The sequence below is a fragment of the Gavialis gangeticus genome, unplaced genomic scaffold, assembly GCF_001723915.1.
Source record: "Gavialis gangeticus isolate Ggan-Ray unplaced genomic scaffold, GavGan_comp1, whole genome shotgun sequence".
Taxonomy (NCBI): Eukaryota; Metazoa; Chordata; order Crocodylia; family Gavialidae; genus Gavialis; species Gavialis gangeticus.
This window is the reverse complement of record NW_017729031.1, coordinates 32,101,736-32,122,508: the sequence shown is the minus strand read 5'-3', so window position 1 is coordinate 32,122,508 and position 20,773 is coordinate 32,101,736. Positions and strand designations below refer to the sequence as shown.

General features: G+C 45.1%; 1 protein-coding gene across 3 annotated transcripts in view; it reads left to right on the top strand.

The window, feature by feature from the left end:
- The window catches only part of PDIA5 (protein disulfide isomerase family A member 5), a 159,462-nt gene that overhangs the window by 127,492 nt on the left and 11,197 nt on the right, over positions 1-20,773 (top strand). For 2 of the 3 annotated variants that reach the window (XM_019522578.1, XM_019522579.1), the window contains exon 15: positions 12,497-12,567. The exons of the other annotated variant lie outside the window; for it this stretch is intronic. In XM_019522578.1, the coding sequence (XP_019378123.1) occupies positions 12,497-12,567 (71 nt within the window). The remainder of the gene's footprint in view (positions 1-12,496; positions 12,568-20,773) is intronic. 3 annotated transcript variants of the gene reach the window in all.

The window sequence follows — 20,773 nt, the reverse complement described above, 5'->3', positions numbered from 1 at the left end:
GAGATGTGAGCGCTCGGATAAGGGTTCTTCAAATGCAGCATGTGTATTTTGCGGTTTTGATTATTTATGTGAGCGTTGCAGCCAGTTTTCTTCTGTTCGTTAGCGGGGTGTTTGCTATCGACTATCACATCAGTCAGATTCATGCTTATTGCTGTAAATAGTGTTGATGCCAGTGCTCTCCACCGAGTCCACTAATGGTCTGTTTTTGATAAAGGATGAATCTGAAAAGAGGTCAGGCTGGCGCAGTGTTTGTGTCTGAGGATATTAATTAGCACCGAGAGAACTGCTCTTCACCATTACTCTTAACTCAGAAGTTATGAGTCAGTTTAATGGACTGAACGCAGCCAAGGCGGGAACAGGCAGGGCGCTCTGGGAATACAACTGTGGCATTAAACCTGAAGATAAATTTGTCAGGGTCCCCCTCCCTCATTCTGAGAGACAGGATTCCCACTTCAAATCTTTAAAAACCTTAAAATGTTACAACTGATTGAATCGTTGGGCGGGAGATTTACCTCTTGCGAAGCTGACCTCTTCACACACACAAGACAGGGATGGCTTCAACGGATGATTTAACAAAAGGGCCACTTGAACCAGTTGCCACCAAATATTCCCTCCCACAAAAATACAACTGGCATTGTGCAATGTGAAACCAGTGCAGATTTACAGTATTACAGCAATATTTCAGGGGCCTGCTTTTGAGTCAGGCTGGGATTTATCAGGTGTAATTTTGATAGTGCAATTAATTGCCCCCCCCCCCCATCTATACTTTACCTTTTGACTACCCAGCTGTATCTGCAAATCCAGCATCTAGGTGCTGAATGCCTCTTCATTTGCTCTTACTGCTAAATATGGCCACTGTTAATTGTGCTTACAACATGAGATGCCGGGTTGAAGCCTGCTTTTTAAGAAATACAGCTGCGAGGAAGCTGTTGACCATTGTGCATGTACATTAGATGCCACAGGGAATTGGCAGAAGGCGCATGAAAAATCCCAGAGCTCTAGGTCTGAAATGCCAGCTTTATTCTGAGTGTACCAACCTTCCCTCCCACTCCCCTCTATCTTTTATAAAATTAACCCTTGTAGTTGCAAGCTAGAGGCGGGCACTGTACACTTTTCTGATTTGCAGGATTACTTGCTGTTTAAGGGTCCAAATTACAGTATCGGCTGAGCACTGGTATTGTGCTATTAGTCAAGACTCAGCCCCGGTTCCTGTTATGGGAAATCTAGCTGAGGAATCCTGCATAAGAGCCTTTCTCCTTCCTTGCTATCCCCAAAAATGTCAGGGGTCCCTACATGTCTGGCCTTCCTACCCCCTCCCCCTCCAAAAAAAAAGCTGCTCATGTTCAAGGTAGTGGTTTTAAAAGGCTTTGGTTTTACATAGGACCCTTGCACTCCAGATAACTCGAGTGTTTGACAAAGTAATGAGATAAATACTGTATTCAAGAAGTAAATGCATAGGCAGAGCTGTAGCCATAGTTACCTGGGCGCTCTTTCACTGCATGTTATGCACATCCTTTGGATAAGTGCACTTTAAGGGGTAATGAAATTCTGCATCCAGTAGGTGTTTTGTGCGTACTGAGCTCAGATGACCTAGGATTTTGGAAAGCACCAGGAGAGGGGTTCTGTGGGAGCATGTGATCCAAAGTCTGCTCCCTTCCTACTAAGATCAGTAATTGGCACTCCGCAAGTACTCTGGGCTGCGCAAACACCTAATGCTATGGTGCTCAGATGAGCGGTGTGGTGCTGGTCTGGGGGCTGGATCCCATGTGCAGGGTTGGCACGAGGGTGTGATCCTGCTCTCTGACCCAACCCTACGTGCTGGCTCTTGCCACGTTCCTAGCCCGGCCACACGCGTTGAATCTGGCCACATGTTTGTAGTGTGCAAAGCCATATCATACAACCTGTGGGACTTTCCAGTGTTCTAGATATCAGGCAACAGGGAAGGCATTTAACATTAGCATGGCTCCCCCGCTGCCAAATATCCAGAGCCGTGGGGAGCCCCATGGGTCAAATGTCACACACTCCTGACCTGATGGATCCTCTTGGCATTGCTGTCAAGTAGATGTAACTTTCTCATTACACAGTTCAAAAATGTAGGCAGCATAATTGAGACTTGCCTGCAAGCATGCGATGAGCAGGGATCTGGGTTTTCTGCTTGCCACGGAAAAATGCAAATGTTCTCCTTTGTATGAGAAAAACACAGGAAGCAGCAGGTTTCCCCTTGCAGGCTGGCAGAGTTCCAGCCTGCAAGGGGCTGCTTGGGGTAGGGGGAGCGGGATGCAGGCCGGCACCCTGTGCATGTGTGTACACGCACGCATGCAGGAGTCCAGCCATACGGCCAACCAGTGGTGGAGAGTGGCTCCTCCAGCTGCCTGCAGGTAAATCTATGGGGGGCATAGGAGGTGGGGGAGGCATAGGTGACACAGGGGAGTCAGATTGAGGCAGTAGTGGCCACAATGAGGGAGGGAGTAGGGCTGGGGGCACTGCCCAGCCAGGGCCAGGGGGGAGTGAGGGGCACTGGCAGGGCCAGGGGGCTGTGGGTTAGGAGCAAGGGGCACTGGCAGGCCTGGGGCACTGGCATATCAGGGCTGCTCAGGAGCACAAAGCAGCCAGGCGGAGAGGGGAGACAGCTGCAGCCGGGTCCACACCCTGGTGAGCAAAGGGGGCAGGAGGAGCTCTGATTTTTCCATGATAAAAAAACCCCAAATCAAATGCCAAAGTATACAGGTATTTAGAATTTATTTTATTATGACGATTGAGGCACTAGTAGGCTTCTAAATTGCTTTAAAATTGTAAATATCTCCATAAAACATTGTATTCAGCTTATATATATATGTGGTGTTTCATTTTCATCACAAAAATGTGGATTTGGGATTTGTAATAGAAGAATTTTGGATTTTTATCGGAGAATAAGCATTTGATTAGACTATTAACAGCTGGGCTAGCGAGGTGGCTTGCAACTGTCCCATTCAGGCTGGCTCCAGCAGATCAGCTCACGTGAGCAAGGAGCCCCTCTCTTCCTCTGTTTTATCCCTCTAGACTTCCCATTATATTGTCGTCTTGTGAGTTCTAGAGAGCGCTTGGATCTAGTGGGGAAACTTCCTCGCGTACCACCTCTTATTTCCAGGACACAAAATATTCTTCCTTTCTTTGTTTATTCCTGATGGAAGAGGTGACCCAGAGAGGTGGCGGCATCTCCGTCCCTGGAGGTGTTTAAGACCCGGGTAGACAAAGCCCTGGCTGGGGTGATGTAGTTGGGGCTGGTCCTGCTTTGAGCAGGGGGTTGGACTAGATGGTGACCTCCTGAGGGCCCGCCCAACCCTCATTTTGTATGATTTCCTCCTGAATCCCTTGGAGTCAGCATTTGGCATACTAGTCTCCTTGCTATTGTCCAGCCACCTTTTCTCCTACGTTAGCATGTCTCCTCAGACTTCAAACACTGCAGATCTTCCCGCGCACCGTACTATGATACTGTATGTTTGGCCTGCACTCCCATTTCTTCCATGTACAGTCAGCGAGCCTTTCCTTCAAGCCTTGGACTGGAATGGAAATCAGCTTTTTTTGTTGTTGTTTTAAAGGGTTGCTAAAAGAAAAGGTCGCGTCTCTCAGCAGACAGCAAGCGGTGTGTGAGAGCAGTTATTAATGGCTTGTATGTCATCGTTGAGAGCAATGAGGCAAGCCCTGATTGACCTGACGCTTAACTGAAAACCTCCTGACCCTCTCAAATCAAAGGAGGCCCCCCCACTTCAATTATTAATAATCGTACTCCTCGGGCACAAGTTATGCTGCATGTCAGGTCGTATCATAAAGCAAGCATTGGGTCCAGATATTCAATTAAAAGGCCCTGCCGTTCTCCACTGGTGGAACAAAAGCAAATTAACCTTTCAGTAACATCTCCAGATAGCTTTCTCAAAATCGCCTATGGTTTCAATAACTTGCGCAGCTGCATGAATTGTGTTAGTTTAAGCACTATCTATTTTTCAGTTCTTATCTTCACTGTGATTGCACTTGGCCTATCTGTCCTTGATTGACCAAGTAATATCCTTGTTTTAATTGCTTGAAATTGTCGAAATGGAAGCTGCCTTCCTTTCCTCTCCTACCTGTCAGCTCCTCTGTTTGTTCTGATAGCTGCATAATGTGCTGCTTTCACTTCCTAGAGTAGTTGTTTTAAACCTATAATGGAAGGCTGCGTCTCTCCCTGTTATTCGAAGGGCGATTACAGAGAACAGGAGACGAGGAGTTGGGGCTCTGGGGCTCCATTCTTTGCTATGCAATTTGTACTGTACAACGCATCCTGAAAAGCACTTGCAGCTTCCACGTGCTTTGCTGCTGAATGCGGTCAGCACTTCCCCGATGTGGTCAGTACCTACCAGAATTGAACCTGTTGAGCAGGTCACCCTCTCTTTGACTCAGTTTATCTTTAAACCATATGAAAAAGGGAGAAAACAATGCCTACTGATCAGGGGCAATTTGTGACGACTCGTGTCCATCAAATCTTTTGGGGATGAGAGGTGCTAAAGGTGGGTGAAGAAGTGAAACCATTTTCTGTAGTATGGAGAAAAGAGCACAGGTCATTATTGGGACAGCGCTGATGAGTTAAGTTGGCAATCAGTTGCACCCTGAAGCCATCTGCAACCCTAAGCACATGAAGGTATATTGAAACGGTCCCTTTCAAAATGGTGCATCTTAAATCTGTTTACTTAATTGGTCAACTATCAAACTATTTATGGCTTCTGTGTACAGTATTGCATAGTGTGTTTTGTGTGAAAATTATAGTAAACAGCCAGGTTAAATGTATTGGGCCCAGTTTTCAAAGATGCGTAATGCCTGGTCTATACAGTAACTTGCACTTGTATAACTATTTTGTTTTGGACTCCATAGATTAGAAGATCAAAAGGGACCGTTGTCATCACCTGACCATGCCTCATGTATACAACAGGCTAGAGCACTTCCACAAATTAATCCTTACTTGAAGTGGAGCATTTCTAACCCTACAATTACCCTCTTTGCCTATTTGGGAAGTGGCACGGTGCTGGCTTTCTTCCACTTTCCTGGAACTTCCCCAGTGTTTTGATGAGTTCTCAAAAATGAATATTAATGGTCCGAATTACTCCCTGGTCAGCTTTTTTTAAAAACCCTTTAACACGACTTATCTGGACCTATTTCTTGATTTATAAATGAGTAACTTCCATAGCCTCTGTTTAATATCCTACTGATCACTTGGAAGGGAAAGTGCTTTATTCTCCTTTTGTGATATGACTACATTGTCAATTTTTTTCCTCAAATATAGGGTGGAAATATTTATGCATTACTTTTGCCTTTTCTGTATTAATATATGACAGTTCTTCCATTACCATCTAGTAATGGATCACTATTAGGATTCCTCTTGCTCCTCATCTATTTAAAACTTGTCCTGATTGTCTTTATCTCTGCTGCCTGTAGACTCCTATTTGTGTGCTTTTGCTTTCCTTATCAGTTTTCTACAATTGTTAATTTCTGATTAATGTTCATTACTGTCAGCTTCACTCTTTTCCCATGTGTTATAGCTAGGATAAACTCCTTTCTGTTTGGAAATCAAAATAAAAAGCATATACTGATACATAAGCCCATTTGTAGTGATAGAACTGTGTCTACTCTGGAGGGACTGTATCATGTTAACAATGTGGGTATAATTAAAGCCATGCATCTTTTGCATTAGGCACAGCCTTAAGTGGCTTAGACTCTTAAGGATAGCTGGAAAAAGACTTAAGCCTTTAGGAATCCAAATCTTTTGAAAATGAGACATGGGTCACTCGGGCGGTTTGGGTAAAATTTTACCCAGATGTATTATAAATTCAATATGGTGAATGTTGGTCAGGTGGCCAGTATCTGTTTCACACACTACTCTTGGGACCTCTTGATAAGTACCATCTGCTCCCAATAATTTACTGCATCTGAATTTCTAAAGTTTCTCAAGTTTTTCCTTTGAGCTTTTGACATCTGTAAAGGACACACTTAGTTTAAAAATCCCTTAATAGGAACATTGTACTCCAGCCAAAACAGGGATAGGATGTTCCTTTGACATCTTCATTACTTGAAAGTCCTTTTTTTTTCTAATTAACCCCATCACATTTCTCCTTTGCTATTTTGGCTGCTCTACAATTGCACGTGTTATCCTTTGTCTGATGTGTTAGGGCAAATATCTGCAATCATTTGCAACAAGCAGGGTGGTCAGTTTGTTTTGTCCCATTTTAATTCTCACCTTTACTTGGTTTTGGTTTTTATTGCCTTTCCTCAATCTGTTCACTATTAAGGTAGGTTTCTTGTACAAAAGGAGTATTTATTAGATCTAGTCAACTTGAAGATATCTTTGCTTATTATTTTGCTTTGCTTGATGGTGTGCAATCAGTTGGTGCCATGGTGTTCTGAAACAGCATCCCACTTAACTCAAAATTTTTTCTCTAGCTTGCCATTAGGATGACAGGATTGCCTTGAAATCTTTAAAATGCACCTTTCCAAATGGTGCATCCTGCTTTTGTACCAACCTCCATTGTCCCTGATACCCAGTAGTGTGCTCGCAACCTGTGGACCCCTGCATTGCACAAATCTAAATCTGTTCTTTACAGCTTATTTCATAGACACCAAGACAAGGTCCTCTGAAATGCAGCTGTTAATACAATCAATAGATTCAGCACATGAGGATACCAGGCCAGAAAAATAAAAAGAACTTGCCTCAGGATCAACGTAGCCATTATTTCCCCAAATTTCTTGACTCTGCGGTGCATCCCACTGGTCAGGCAATTCAAGCCCTTCTGGATGATGTGTGGTGCTGAGACCCTCCTGGAAATCACCCTCTTGATGGCTTTAATTCCCCAGTATTCTTATCAGAGGCAGATACGGCCTCTTCTTTCACCCTGTGACCCTGTCCAGCCTGTGGTGCTCTCATGCAGTTGTTCCCAGACCAACTAGTGACTGGAGGGAGCATGTCCAAGCAACTTGCACAGCTGCTTCCATTGCAGTGATGGACAATGCCAGGTGCAAACAGGTAGTTCTGCTGTCCTAGAAAGTTTCACTGGTTCATGGCAGCTGCCTTCTTGGCTGGCCCTCCACGGGATAAACTGAGAGCCTCCAAACATAAAGCATGAGCTGTTACTGCTTGATCTATAAAGCAGAGGCTCTCTAGCTAGGATTGCAATATCTTTCTATCACCCTTGCAATAGAGGGAAATCAGCTGCATGCTGTTGCACTTAATACAGTGATCTCTTGCATTCCTATCAGTGCATATGATGCCTTCATGGGATTTTGCATAGGAAAGGAATTCTGGTTAATTATATTGAAAAGTGATTAAGGGTTTTCTTTGCCTTGACACTTCTGGATGTGAAATTTGGGACCCTGCACAGTAGCTGGGTTTTCAAAGAACTAAGTGGTCCACACTCTGAGAACCAGGCCTTTATCATTCCTGAAGCTGGACTACCAAGAAAGCAGTTCAGTTCTCAAAGTCTGACCCTGACCTCAGCTACAGCTCCTGAATCCAATTTTTATACCAGACCCCCTCCCATCCCCTGGCGAATCTAACATGGACTGCACCCGTGTCTCGGGTGTCTTACCACTAGGTAATTCCACCCACATCCCAGTTTCCTATATGTCCCTATTTCCACCACCCACGTCCCTATTTCCTGCTTTGACTGCATTGACCCTTGTCATGGGAACCTGAACTCTTCCAGACAAAGACCTCCATCTTGACTGTGCAACCCAGAGCACCCAGATGCTGTGGCCCAATTTAAGGGCACGTGAACTGATCCCAAGTCTCTCATAAATAACCTTGTGCTGCCAAAATAAAGCTGCGGTCCACCAAGCCAAACAGGGTGAGGGACAGGGGAACCTCTCCTCCCTAGAACACAATGGGTCTTCTGCTTTGGAAAATGCTCCTGTTGTCCAGCTTTTCCCCCTGGGGACGGTGGCTAGGATTTTCAAAGTTGCCTGAGAAATTCGGGCTCCCAGGTCTGTACTAAAATTAAAACCCTAGGTGATTGTTAAATGTGTGGGATCGAACCTGGCCACTTGTGACATCTCATCCACGCCTTCAGATGCTAAATGTTTAATCGCTTTCCATTACAGCCCATCTGGAAAATGGCTACACACTTTCCTATCTTAACATACAGTGCTTGATCATTTCCTCTTTCTGCATTCAAATCTCCACAGTAGTGTGAATACTTTAAAGAAAAGTGTGAGAGTGGGTGTGAAGAGGGAGTGGTGGGAATAAGTTTTCCTTCTGTCAAAGTAAAGACTTCGTCCTCTGCTTGTATGTGCATGTGTGTGCACACACTTTAAATAGAAAGCTTGAATTGGGTGACTTCCAGTTTTCGACACTTGGCAAGCCTTTTAAGTTGTAACAGATGATGTTCTGCTGTTCCATATGATGTGCTCTTCCCACATCTCTCTTGATGACTTCTTGAAGCTCCTTAAGGATTCAGCACAAAATTCACATCTGTTCCACAGATAGATGTCCAGAGCTAACGAAAGGCCCATCGGACTTGAAGAGTCGGTGATGCCAAAAGCCATATGGTGGTGTTTTTAGCTTTGTGATCAAAGTGCAGGGACGAGAGCACTCTGGGCCAAAGGAGGTGAGGTGTGAAGTGGTGTAAGCCACACTTTGGCAAATGCAAAAGTAATTTGCAGGTTGGAGTGGGATGATAAGCATAAAAGTAAGGAAGCCGGGGATAACCTAGTGAAAGCAACTCTCAGGAGCTGAGGAGCATGTAAGATATAGGTTAAAACTGGGAGGATTAGGGTTTTTACCAGTGACTGTGAATCGTGACATCTGCTGAGTCTCCTCAACATTGCATTATTGCCTACAAACCCTGAACTTGCTTACAGCACTTGGAAGACCCTAAGCAATAGTCTAGATCAGTGTTTTTTCAACCTTTTTTTTAATTTATGGACTCCTAAAAAATTTCAAGTGGAGGTGCTGACCTCTTTGGAAATTTTGAATGGAGGTGTGGGCCCCTTTGAATTGTAAGGGGCGAGTATGCACATACTTCTCATTGATCCTAGTCCTCTTTCATGGATCCCTCAGACATAGTCGTGAACCCTCAGACATCTGTGGACCACAGGTTGAAAACCACTGGTCTAGGTCATATAATACTCTTGTGTAGCCTTCAGAACCCATAAACCTTTGCCTGAACCACATAACTATCTTTATGTCCTGTGTTTAAATATTGCCCTGCAGTACAGGTTAATAATTGCATGGTGGCTATAATTGTTGAATGACTGTTGACACCCGTCCCTGCCCCCCATGAGTATATTAATCTCCTTTTCAACATCTTCACTGCCACCCTGGCAGCATTATTAATTGCCATCTGTTGACCACTATGAAATGCCAGGTTGCATTTGTAATACAAAGTGAGCTGTCTTGTGTCTGAAGGGATGCTCTCGTTATCTCTTGGCTTACCACAGATGTCTTTGACAAGAAGGACCTGTTGTAAGCCCAAACTCTCAAAGTTGTTTATGGCTTTAAGGGATTGCCATCCTCTGTGGATTGGGCACTAGGGGAATAACGCATCGACCAATGCATTACATGCATTGTGTTGTCTGAAGGAGATTTGCTAACTTGGAGGAAGACTTTAATTAAAGTTGCATGTTTCCTATGAGACTTCTGTTTTCTTTGCATGGGTTACTTAATGAGCTTTTGTAAAATTTGAGATTCCAACTCTGGTTGGAAAATGCCCCCCCCCCCCCCTTCCTCCTTTACAGTTTCTTTGGGCTAGCTCAGGGGTGTTCAACTACTAGTCCATGGCATCCTGCCCATGAGTCTACCCACAGGTCAGAAAATTTGGTGGTGGGGAAGTGGTGGCAGTTAATACAACCACCTTCCCCAGTTGCCAAATCCCCAGATGCCAGGTCCTGCCCAGCAAGTCAGAGCTGGGCCATGCCCCCTTCCCTCTGTATGGCAGGGTGGGTGCTGGGCTGCATCTCCTTACCCTGCTCGGGACTGTGTCAACCCCCCACCCCTACACATCGAGATCAAACCCCATTTTCCCTTGGGGCTGGGCCATGTCCCCTCTCCCTGTATGGCTGGATTGGAGCAAGGCCACATCCCTCCCCTCCACCTACCAGGTTGGGTTGGGGTAGCATCAAGCCCCCTCCACCGCAGTGAGGCTGGGTTAGGGCCAGGCTGCCCCAACACCCCACTGCACATCCAGGACCACGTGCCAAACCTAGTCTGCAGACAGACCAGGTATTGCCCATCCAGCTCACCGCTGGGTTTGCTGATGGGGATTTTTGTCGGGTTAGAAGGACAGAGTTGAGTGTGCTTGCAAAGTGACCTGAGTTATCTAGATGAGCGAGAGCACACCTCTCATGGGTGCTTGATTCTCCTCTGTTTCTGAAAAGTTATCAGGCATTAGTGCCAACTCCCATTGTATTTGTTTTCAGTAGCACCAAGGGACTTATCTGACCCTAGGCCACTGTTTTACATTGTACAAAGTCTGTTTGGCGGCAGGTGCAGCCCTGAAAACCTTATGTTCAAAGCATCTGGCAGAGGGTGGGTTGGAAACGAGGCAGAGAGGTAACGTGACTTGTCTTGGTTGCACCACAGATTGGTGACAGACCAGGGAATCGAACCCAGAATCCTGGGTTCCTTACCTTTTGGACCACGCAGGCACCTTGCATCCTCGGACTAACACCAGAAATACTTAAAGTACCACGATAGTAGGCACGCTATACTGCTCCTGGACTGCAGCTGCCCTGTGCTACGTATAAGTTCAGGGCACTAAGGATGGGACTTTTGAAAGTGCCTGAGTGACTTGTATCAAGTCAGCAAGCTACTTTCATTGGTTTTTGCTACTTATTACTGACTTTCCATGGGATTTGAGCTGCATAAGGCATATATGCATTTTGAGAATCCCATTCTAAAGGAAGAACGGTCTTTATATTTTGAAAGCAGAGTTTGTATCACAGTAGAGGGTAATTACAGAAATTGTAATTTGGCCAAAGATTTCTGGGTTAGCAATCTTCCCTTATGAAAAGCGCTGCATGATCTCTGACACCAGCACCTTGGTTTAATGTATCGTAGACCTGAAAGACATGCCCCTTCCAATAGCACGGCGCCTTTCAACATCGTGCTAGGGCATTTGTTCAGTACTGCCTAAGAAGGAAGACGCTGCTTATTAACCAATATTTTACAATGATGAATGACAGTAAGAGTAACATTAGCTGCACGGTGTGCTTGTAGGCATCCAGTTGCCTACATGTTGCCCTTTATTATTTGAAGGCAGAGGCAGGAATGCTTCTCTGTTTAACTTTGCACCTTTATGTTGCAGCAACACTTGGTTGACAGAAGTTGGCCAGTTTCCTTGTACTAACTGAAAAAGAAGAGCTTTGACAGCTTGCTTGCAAAAAAAAAAAAAAAATCTCTCTAAATTCAGTTGGGAAGAAAAAAATCACTGTATATATTTTAGTTACTTATGTTTGCTTAGGTGCATCTAATGTAGAACAAAATATTTAAAGAGTAGCTCAGATTAGTCATATACATAGCTGCTGACCCGAGAGAGCAGAAAATGAAGCGTTGTCTCTAATAAAGAAGGTAGGCTTTACGTTCTTGATGTGATTTCCCACCCACCTCTAAATTATCTGAGTGACTTTCGTGCCTGTGTAAGTGTGGGGCTGGCTGGCCCTTAGACTGAAGACCACAATGGTACAAACAGGGATTGGTCAGTCTTCCCCAAAGTTTTCTCAGGTCTCCTCAGTGCCAACCCCTTAACCCCTGTATTTGTAAGGTTTGTGGTTTCCAACCCTGCCCATCCTTTCAAACTGGGCACTGCCCTTTAATGCATGGGTAAACGGGCAATTGTAACCCCAGCTCCAAATTCGGTTCCATTCTCCCCATGCAAAAGGCCGGTGCAGACTTCCTCCCTACTGCAAAGTCAGGCCTGGCTCAGGCAGGTGGTTCTCCAACGCTGTCAGCTATTTGAATATTGAGGGAGACTGGTGTCCCGGGAGCTTCTCTTCCAGTTTCCAACCCTTGAGGCCATCACTTCTCTCCATTCACGACTGCCCCTTCTCCCATTTGCAATCTCAGGCCATCTGCGAGGCAACTGCAGGAACTGCGAGTGTGGAAATACAATAGTAGGAAAGGGATTAATTTGCATGTAGCTTGCTGTCTAATGCTAGTTAAGTGACAGGCATGAAAGAGGATACCCCTGTGTCTTGGTCCTCGTTCAGAACAGCACTTAAGCACATGCCTGAAATTAAGCGGACGATTAAATCTTATTGGGATCAATGCGACTCAAACTCATGATTAAGTCATCTTCCTGATGACAGCACGGTAAACTGCTAGCATCCCTCTGCTCAGGGTGTGAGAACCTCTCATCTGTAATTCCTTTTAATGCCAATTTTTATCTGATTCACCTGCAAGCTTGTCTTTGAGTTTTCCCTAATATCTCTTTTTTTTTCTTTTTCCTTTTTTTTAATACAATGAATTTTACATTTTTTTTCTTTTTCTTCCCATGCCAAACAGGGTGCCCACACTGTAAAAATTCCATCCCACATTTCACAACCGCTGCCGAGCTCTTTAAGGAAGATCGCAAGGTAACCCATTTTTAATAGTTTCTGCAATGTTTAAAACGCCTCTGCCACCATTTCATTTCACAGGTGGGATCCAGTTTGTCTAATGATAAGGCTATCATTGAAAAGCTGAATCGTGTTTTCACCCTAGAGATCATACTTTTTTTATTTTCTTGGCCAACTGGGTTAATGTTAACGCTCTTCTGCCTTTAGCTTTTCTTGTTGTTCCCCCTTCTCCCCCTTTTATTTCTTCTGGGGTGAGCTCTTCTCTTTAAAACGTTCTGTAACTTTTTGAATCTTTAGTTGAGAGAGATTATTTAAAACCCCTTCTCTTTTAAAGCATGGTTAATAATTAACGGGCTGTGTGTGGGGAGAAAGCCTGTATTTCATGCTCTGGGCAGAAACCTGGGGGAGGTTTTTGAAATACCCAGGATGATTTGTGAGCGAGTCCCGTTGGCTTTCCATGGGACTTGTGTTTTTAAATCGCACAGAAGCTTTTGAAAAGCCATAAACCGGGGAACTGCAATTTGTTTGTCTCTTCCAGCAAGCTTTCTTCACTTAAACCTTTGCTTACTCAAGTACAGTACCCTCTGACCCGTGTAAGGGATGGCTTGCCCTGTTGGGCTCTTGCATATCTCCTTTGCTAATTCATGTGGATGCCCGCCTGCCTGCCCTCCCTCTCTAAAATGTGTTTCAGGATACAGTGGGTATGAAAGATGCTATTAAAAAAAGCTAAAGCTATTTCTGCTCCCTGATTTCTTTCCAAGCTTTGCAGCTTGGCACCTTTCTCGGTAAAGGAAACAGTGACTTCAGTTAAGCAGTGTATTTAAGCAGGGCCAGATTAACCCATTGGTGGGCCCTAGGCAAACAAATTCGTGGGCTCGAGCCATCGAGACCCCTTTCCCCACCCTGGTGCTGCCGTCCACCCATGTGGAGCCAGTCACATTTCAAAGAGAGGGGGGTGGGGGGGGGAAGGGGATGGTGTGCAGGGCTCAAATAAAAGGGCTCAAGATATGGAGACAGTGGCATGTGCCTAGTTTGCCTATGTGTTAATCCAGCCTGGATTTAAATACATTCCTAACATGAAGCACTTGAGTGAATGGGATTAGTGCTGTTCTAAGCTAATGGCTGTAACAGTGGGGGCCACCCCGTGTGTCACAAATTACCCCCATACCTGCCCCAAATGCCCTTCCACTCCCCTTTGTCTGCCTGATCTGGTGCTGTGCATCCTGGTTATTATCCTGTGTGCCTTCCTGTTCCTCTGCTTTGTTTCCTGCCCTACCTGCTATTATGCTGCCTATCCTGTCCCTGAGCTGCCACGTGCCACACATGCATCACAGGTTGTTTGTGCCCTGTTGATACCTTTTAGTTTCTAAAAACATTTTAAAAAGTCACTTTTTTTCTCTCTCTTTGCCCTCTGCTAGCTCTGAGTTGGGCCTTTCTCAAGTTCCCCACAACTTCAGTCTGCGTAAGCAATATGAAGTTGGCTGTCCCAAACAATGTGAGACTTGCTTATCAGGACTTCGGGCCACGTTAGGAAACTTCTAAATCTGAACTCAGTTCAGCATCTGCCTTGGTTAAATAAGAGGCAGCTGTGGGAAGGTTTTGCTTCAAAGTACAGTCCAGTGAGTCCTCTGAATAGAAGGGCTCAAAATATGGAGATGGTGTTTGAGTGTAGGTCTTAAATTTGGTGGAGAGTATCTAAAGTTGAAGAAGTGCAGAGGTGTAAAGTGTAATAAGGTAGAACAGAAGGATCTAATTGAAAATATTGAGGCTGGCCTATTTTTCAAAAAGGGGATATACAGGCAAAACAGCTTTGTTCCCCCAGAGACTTAGTCAATCCCTAGGACTTTCCTATCTTGGGAGACCTCTTGACTCCTGCACAGCCCATAGCCTGGCAAGGCGTGCCTTAGGGACTGTTGGTGTCCTTGTGGAAAAGACACGGGCCTTCATCCAGCCAAGAACATGAACCTGTGTGTACCTTCAGGCACGAGGAGATATACTTATCACCCCACATATGTACCCCAGCATACCCCGCTGCCTTGCAGGGTACTACTTCAATGCCACATGTGTCCCCTCATTCCTTGTTGAACTACCCTATAAAATTGAAGAGGGTTTCACCAGTGGAAAGTTACTCCTAGGGTAAAGAGGAAACCCAGAATTTACTGGAAAATGGGTAACTTGCCTATGTATTTTTTTTTTTTAAACTCATTATCCCATGTGATTTCTGTAGCAGGAAGGTCTTCTTTATTCAGTGCTAAACACAGAGCCATTCAAATTATCATTATCTATTACATTATATTGGATTCTTTAATAAGGAAAGGCCCCTTGGCTTCTGTAGCATTTAAAAACTTTTAATTAAAAAAGAAAAATTCCAGGCCTTATGCTCACCAAAAAAAAAAAAATCTTTCAGCGAGAACTGAGGAGGCGTTCCTGAGTTTCGGAAGAAAGGGTTTGAAAATGGCCAGCTCATGAAATGGGGCATTGACTCTGAAGGCTTACAATAGCCAGCTGCAGGCCTTTTTTTTCCTTTTCCAGAGAGACGGCACTTGGTTTTACGTGCGGGTTTCCATCATGTACACCCATGCGGCAATAGTCTGAGCCTGCAAAATGGTGTGGCTGGGACTTCAAAATTTAGTATCAACTGTCATAAGTGGCAGGAGAAAATATTATTTGGAGGGCTGTGCAGTGCAGGGTGCACCGGCTTGACCCCCGCCCCTCTCATCCCGCAGGGCCATTGCAGGGGCCGGTGCGCACTGATGCTGTATGTATGGCGGTGTGGGACTGCACAGCAGGGGCACTGTTGCCGGCCGCCGCAAAATTAGTTTCGGGGGGAAAGCTAAGCCGCGTTAGCCACAGCCTTCCACCACCTATGCCAGCTGTCAGGTGGTTGTTAGTTGTCACTGCTGACGGCTTTAGCTGAAGTATCTCATGAATATGTTTTGTCCTGCAGCCTTGGCCCGCTGTCACAGTTGTGGAAGAGGCTGAGCAGGGCTCCGGCACAGGCTGAGGCTCCTGCGCTTCCAGCTGTTGCAGTGGAGGAGGCCTGGTAAGAGTGGGCCAGTGAGCAGGACAGAGGTGTAGAGGGGGTGAGCAGGCTCCTGAGCATCCCCTAGTCAGAGAAGCTCTTGGAAGGCTCATCCTCAAACCACTTCTGCAAGACTCCTCTCTCCGCTGGTGCAAGTCGTTTCTCATGTCTCAGTAGGAGGCAAAATATCTTATCCAGGTACTGAAGAGGATTAAGCACAGACCAGGAGCTTTCTTGTTCCCAGCTACCTGGGAAGCTGTGCTGTGGCCTTTACGTGGTGCTGCCAGAAGAATGCCCAGGGCCTTTCCACGCACCGACAACCCTGGCTGTAGACTCTTTAAGCGGCCTTCCAGCTTGCCAGCAGATGCTCAGGACGTGCAGGCCCACTAAGATACAGCGCAGCCCCCTTGGCACAATTTTAGATATTTGTACAAGCTTCGTTGGAGTTGCTTATACATGCGAACAGGATTTTCCTTTACTGTTGTGTATCAATACAAATCAGAAGACCTCCAGCAGCTAATAGTGGGTTTATACAGGACCTGTAGGAGCGATGCTGACAGCAAAGAGCCCTGTTCTTTTTCTGACGAGTCGGTGCCCTGGTAATTGTTTGCAAACTCTCCATTTGCTATTGAAACCAGTGAGGTCATATGAAACGCCCATAGTGGCATTGAGGCAGTTACTTTTATAGTAACCCAAACTGCATGGCCCCAGAGCACAATGATGCCATTGGGCCCTAAAATGCATTAAGGAAACGTGGAAGTTAACATGTGGAGATTGGTCATGTAATTGCTCTGCATTTAATTTAAAATGCACACCGTCACTTTAAAAAACAAAAAACAAAGCCATTTAGATTCCTTAAATGCGGTGGTGTTAGTGCTGTATGTCCCGGTAACTGATAGCTAATCTTCCCTTTCACGTTTAGAATAGCAGCTGAGTCATGGCTAACCCCAGTAGGCTGTACTGGAGTTCTTATATATAACAGGTAAGATAAATAAAAGCCTGTACAGTAATCATGGGGAAGGGTATGTGTGTCTAACTCGTGTGCTTTTAAGTCACTTTGGCAACAACAGACTATTTTTTTGAATAGTAAGAGATTTGTCATCTGCAGCTGACTACTCTCTAAAGCAGATGCTTAGTGCCATTCTTTTTTTATGCTGAAATTTTATCCCTGTTTTAATTTAAAAAAGGCTGCCCTATATCATTCCTTCCTTGAATCAATAGTCAGTTCGTTATTCACTTCCATTTTCATAACAAAAGTCAATATTAGCTCCTGTGGAGATTTATTTCTTTGAATCAATAAACCGGTGTGTGGCAGTACATATTTTAACAAGAGACCAACTAGTATTGCAGAAGATATTTTTTTACTACATTATCCTATGATTCTGGAAGGCAGACTGGTAAAATGAAAGGGGTTTAAGAGGAGAAAGCAGGAGCTCCTGCTACCTGAAAAGCAGGAAGATTTGAGCCCGTCACAAGCCCATTTATTTTAATTGCCACCTCCCCCTAGCACAGACGATTCTCTGTTGCAGTCCTGTTGGAAGCTGGTTCACCCCAGGAAACCAGTGATGCTACAGAGCAATGGCTGAAATGCCGAAAGTGTTTCTTTTCATCTTTGCATGCTGCACTCCCATGGGGAAGCCTGCTAACATGCCTGTTTTACAGCTGGGGACTGGAGGCAAGCAGACTAATGGTTAGATTTTTTAAAGAAAGTTCGGCTTCCAGTTAGGCATCTAAGTAAAAACCTTGGTTGCTTTTTTGGGGGGAGGCTTTTTGTTTTTTTAATCAGGCTTGGCACTTAGCAGTTCCCATTGAAAGCAAGCACTCTTGAAATTCAAGCCACTTAACGGAAGTGCTTAAATGAAAATCTGGTCCTTAGTGACTTGCCCAAAGTCATGTGACCGGTCTGAGGTTTGATCTTTCAAGGTCTGGTCCGGCATCTAACATGAAACTATCCTTTCCACTGATGCCTTAAAGATGCCCAGTTCTGGCACAGAAAGAAGAATTTATCCCCCAAAAGACATGACTTCTTTGAGAATTGTATCAGCTGTAGCAGCCTAATGCTGCACTGTCCCTTTAATCTGCTGTGTTCTTGAAACCTCTTTGGGAGAAAGAAAAATATGTACTTGCTGAAATCTGGCATCTGTGAAAACGGGCCTTAGTTGGTCTGGTTGCAATTGGGGTAGGGTTTGGAGACTTGAAGGGTAGGTTTGGGATTCAGCAGTACTGATGTCCAGTGTCTCGCAGATGTGAGGCTCCAAATGTCCATCTCGTGAAAAGAGTCAGTCTCTTGAATAGATCTGGCTGCAGTATTTACTAATTTTTGGTGAAGAAAACGTGAATGGAAAAGTTGTCCATCCCTTTTCTATCAGCTTGATGCATGAGGTTTGTTTTACTGCGTTGGACCCAGAAATGAACAGCAGGACCTCTGTCGCACGTATAGGTGAGCTCAGGTTTGAAGATTTGAATTGAAAGACCCTTCTTCCTCAAACATTTTGAAGTGGTCCTAGATTAGATCAGGCATGTCCAACTCATTTGGCCCCATGGGCTGAGCCTGGACCATGGGGCTTCTTGAGGGCCAGACAATGCACCTCCGGTGGTGGGACAGCAGCTCATTGGCACAGCTTTAGACCCCGGGGTGTGAATGCTGCCACTGCTCTCTCATCTCCTCCTCCTCCCCATCACCTAAACCCCTGCTACCAGTTTTCGTCCCCAGTGGCAACTGAAGACCCTGAATTTGGTGGTGGACAAAGGAATAAAGGATAAGCGGTGTTCACCCTCTGGGTAGCAAAGCCTGTTGGCTGCAGTTTAATTACTTGTGGGCTGCACACAGCCCGCAAACTGCCAGCTGTGGATTGGAGAGCTGGGGACTGGAGGATATTAGTATTTGGTCTTTAACTTGTATTAAAATAGACCCCAACATTTATTTTCCAGCAGTTTACACATATGCAGGCCTCCATGAATTTTGTGAACCGTCCTGAGTCAAAGGTCCTGTTGAGCCGGGTGTTAGTTTCTGCAGCGCAGCATTGAGGTGTTTAGCGCCATTTCCAGATGGCTTTGACTCTGTAGCCTAAAGGAGCCAGTAACAGCTGGGTTGACTAAGGGCAGACTTCATCGCATGTCTGGAGCGAGGCTTGAACTCGCTGTTCTGGAGCGGTAGCAAAATACTGCTGATGTACATGTCTGCTGTAACTTATGCTTGGTGTCTCCGGGTATACAGAACACATCTGTTTCTAGCTTCTGACAAAGTAGGTTATTGTTCGTGCCTCTCTGAACCAGCTGGTCCATAAGGATTTGTTTGGGATGGTTTGGATAGGCCACTCTGCCCTTCTTTCTGGGAACTAGCTGGTTGAGTAGCTTTTATATCTACTTGTTACCAGTTATACATGCATTAGAAAGGTGTCCAATAGACAGACAACTCATAGAAACATAGAAAAGTAGGGTCGGAAGGGACTGCTAGAGGTTATCCAACCTCCTTCCTGAGGATCTTCCACATCCAAAACCATCCCAAGCAGATCCTTGCCTAACTTATTCCTATGGCAATCTATAATGCTTTGGACTTTTTTTATGCAAAGCTATATAAGGATCAATTCATTGGACTTAATTCAGTTCAGCCATGCCTACAAAAGGAAAAGGATAGCTGCTTGCCGAGCACCACATAGTAGCTCTGCCTGACTCCCTTTGAGCACGCGCTCGTTTTAAGGCATGTTTGCACCTGCTTCATTGTAGCCAGCACAGTCCCAGTGATGATGTTGGCTAGACAAGCCTCTTGTAGGCGTTTGTGAATGTCACAAAAATAGTTGCTGTAAGGCGAGGGTGTCAAACTCATCCAGCCTCTGTGGGTCAGACTGCAGGCCAGATTGGAACTGACCCCCTGTGCTGTTTGCAGCCTGCATGACACTGGGTCCAGCCCATGCACCACATGCAGCGTGGGGGGCTGGGGCCAGGGCCAGCACATGCCCTGGGTGGGGTTAGGCCAGCTTCAGACTCACAGACCATATGTTTGACATCCCTACTATAAAGGTTTTATTTTATTTTTAAATTAATTTCCCTAAAGATTTGCATATGCTGATCATGGTAAAGTGAGTAGATTAAAAAAAATTAAATGTCAAGTCTAAAAACAATTATCACTTTCAGAGACACCCTGGCTGCTCCTTTAAAAAATTGCTGTATAGTCCTTTATTTTTAGCACATTATGGCTGGTCAAATTTATCTGAATTTGCACGTTAGGACATGATGCCTTGTCTTTAAACCAGTTTCCCTTTTGCATTGGATAAATGGGTACCCAAGACAGGAAAGGCAGTGTGGTGTTTCTTGGGCCCATGGATAACTTTGATGTATGTCCTGTGCTTTAACTCCCTGGCATATTAGTTGTATTGTAAATAGCAGGGTAGATTTTACTAGGCAGCGCATATAGCCATTGCTAATGTAGTAATTCTGGCGAGCTGTCATGCAACTCTTGTGTGATAGTTAATTCTTTAGGATCGTTTCTGAGAACAGTTCTCCAGAAGTCTCCAGCTAGCTTGTGGCACTATTTTAGGATCGCAGTGTCATGATTTTTTGCTGACTAAGTTTCCAGCCTGATAGATTTTTTTTTGCATCATTGCCAAAGAAATTAAGGAGGAAGTTTCCTTGTAATGTACCCACTGTAGCTATAACCCAAAGGAAAACCAGCTAAGTGAAAATACTGTCAATTTTTATAGACAATTCAGCATGGATTCACCAGGAGCAAGTCATGCCTGATCAACCTGATTGCCTTCTGTGATGAGGTGACTGGGTCTGGATGTGGGGAGGCTGGTGGAGGTGATGTACTGGTTGATTTTTAGCAAGGCTTTTGATATGGTCTCCCACAACATTCTCCCAGGCAACATAAGGAAGTCCAAGCTGGATGAAAGGACTGTAAGGTGGATAGAAAACTGGCTGGAGCATCGGGCTCAGAGGGTCATAATCAGTGGCTCGATGTCTAGTTGGCAGCCGGTATCAAGTGGATACCCCAGGGGTTGGTCCTGGGGCCAGCTTTGGTCAATATCTTCGTCAATGAACTGGAAGATGGGATGAGCGCACCCTCAGCAAGGTTGCAGATGACACCAAGCTGGGGGTGTAGTAGATATGCTGGAGGGTAGGGCTAGGGTTCAGAGTGACCTAGACAAATTGGAGGATTGGGCCAAAAGGCATCTCATGAGCTTCAACAAGGACAAGTACAAA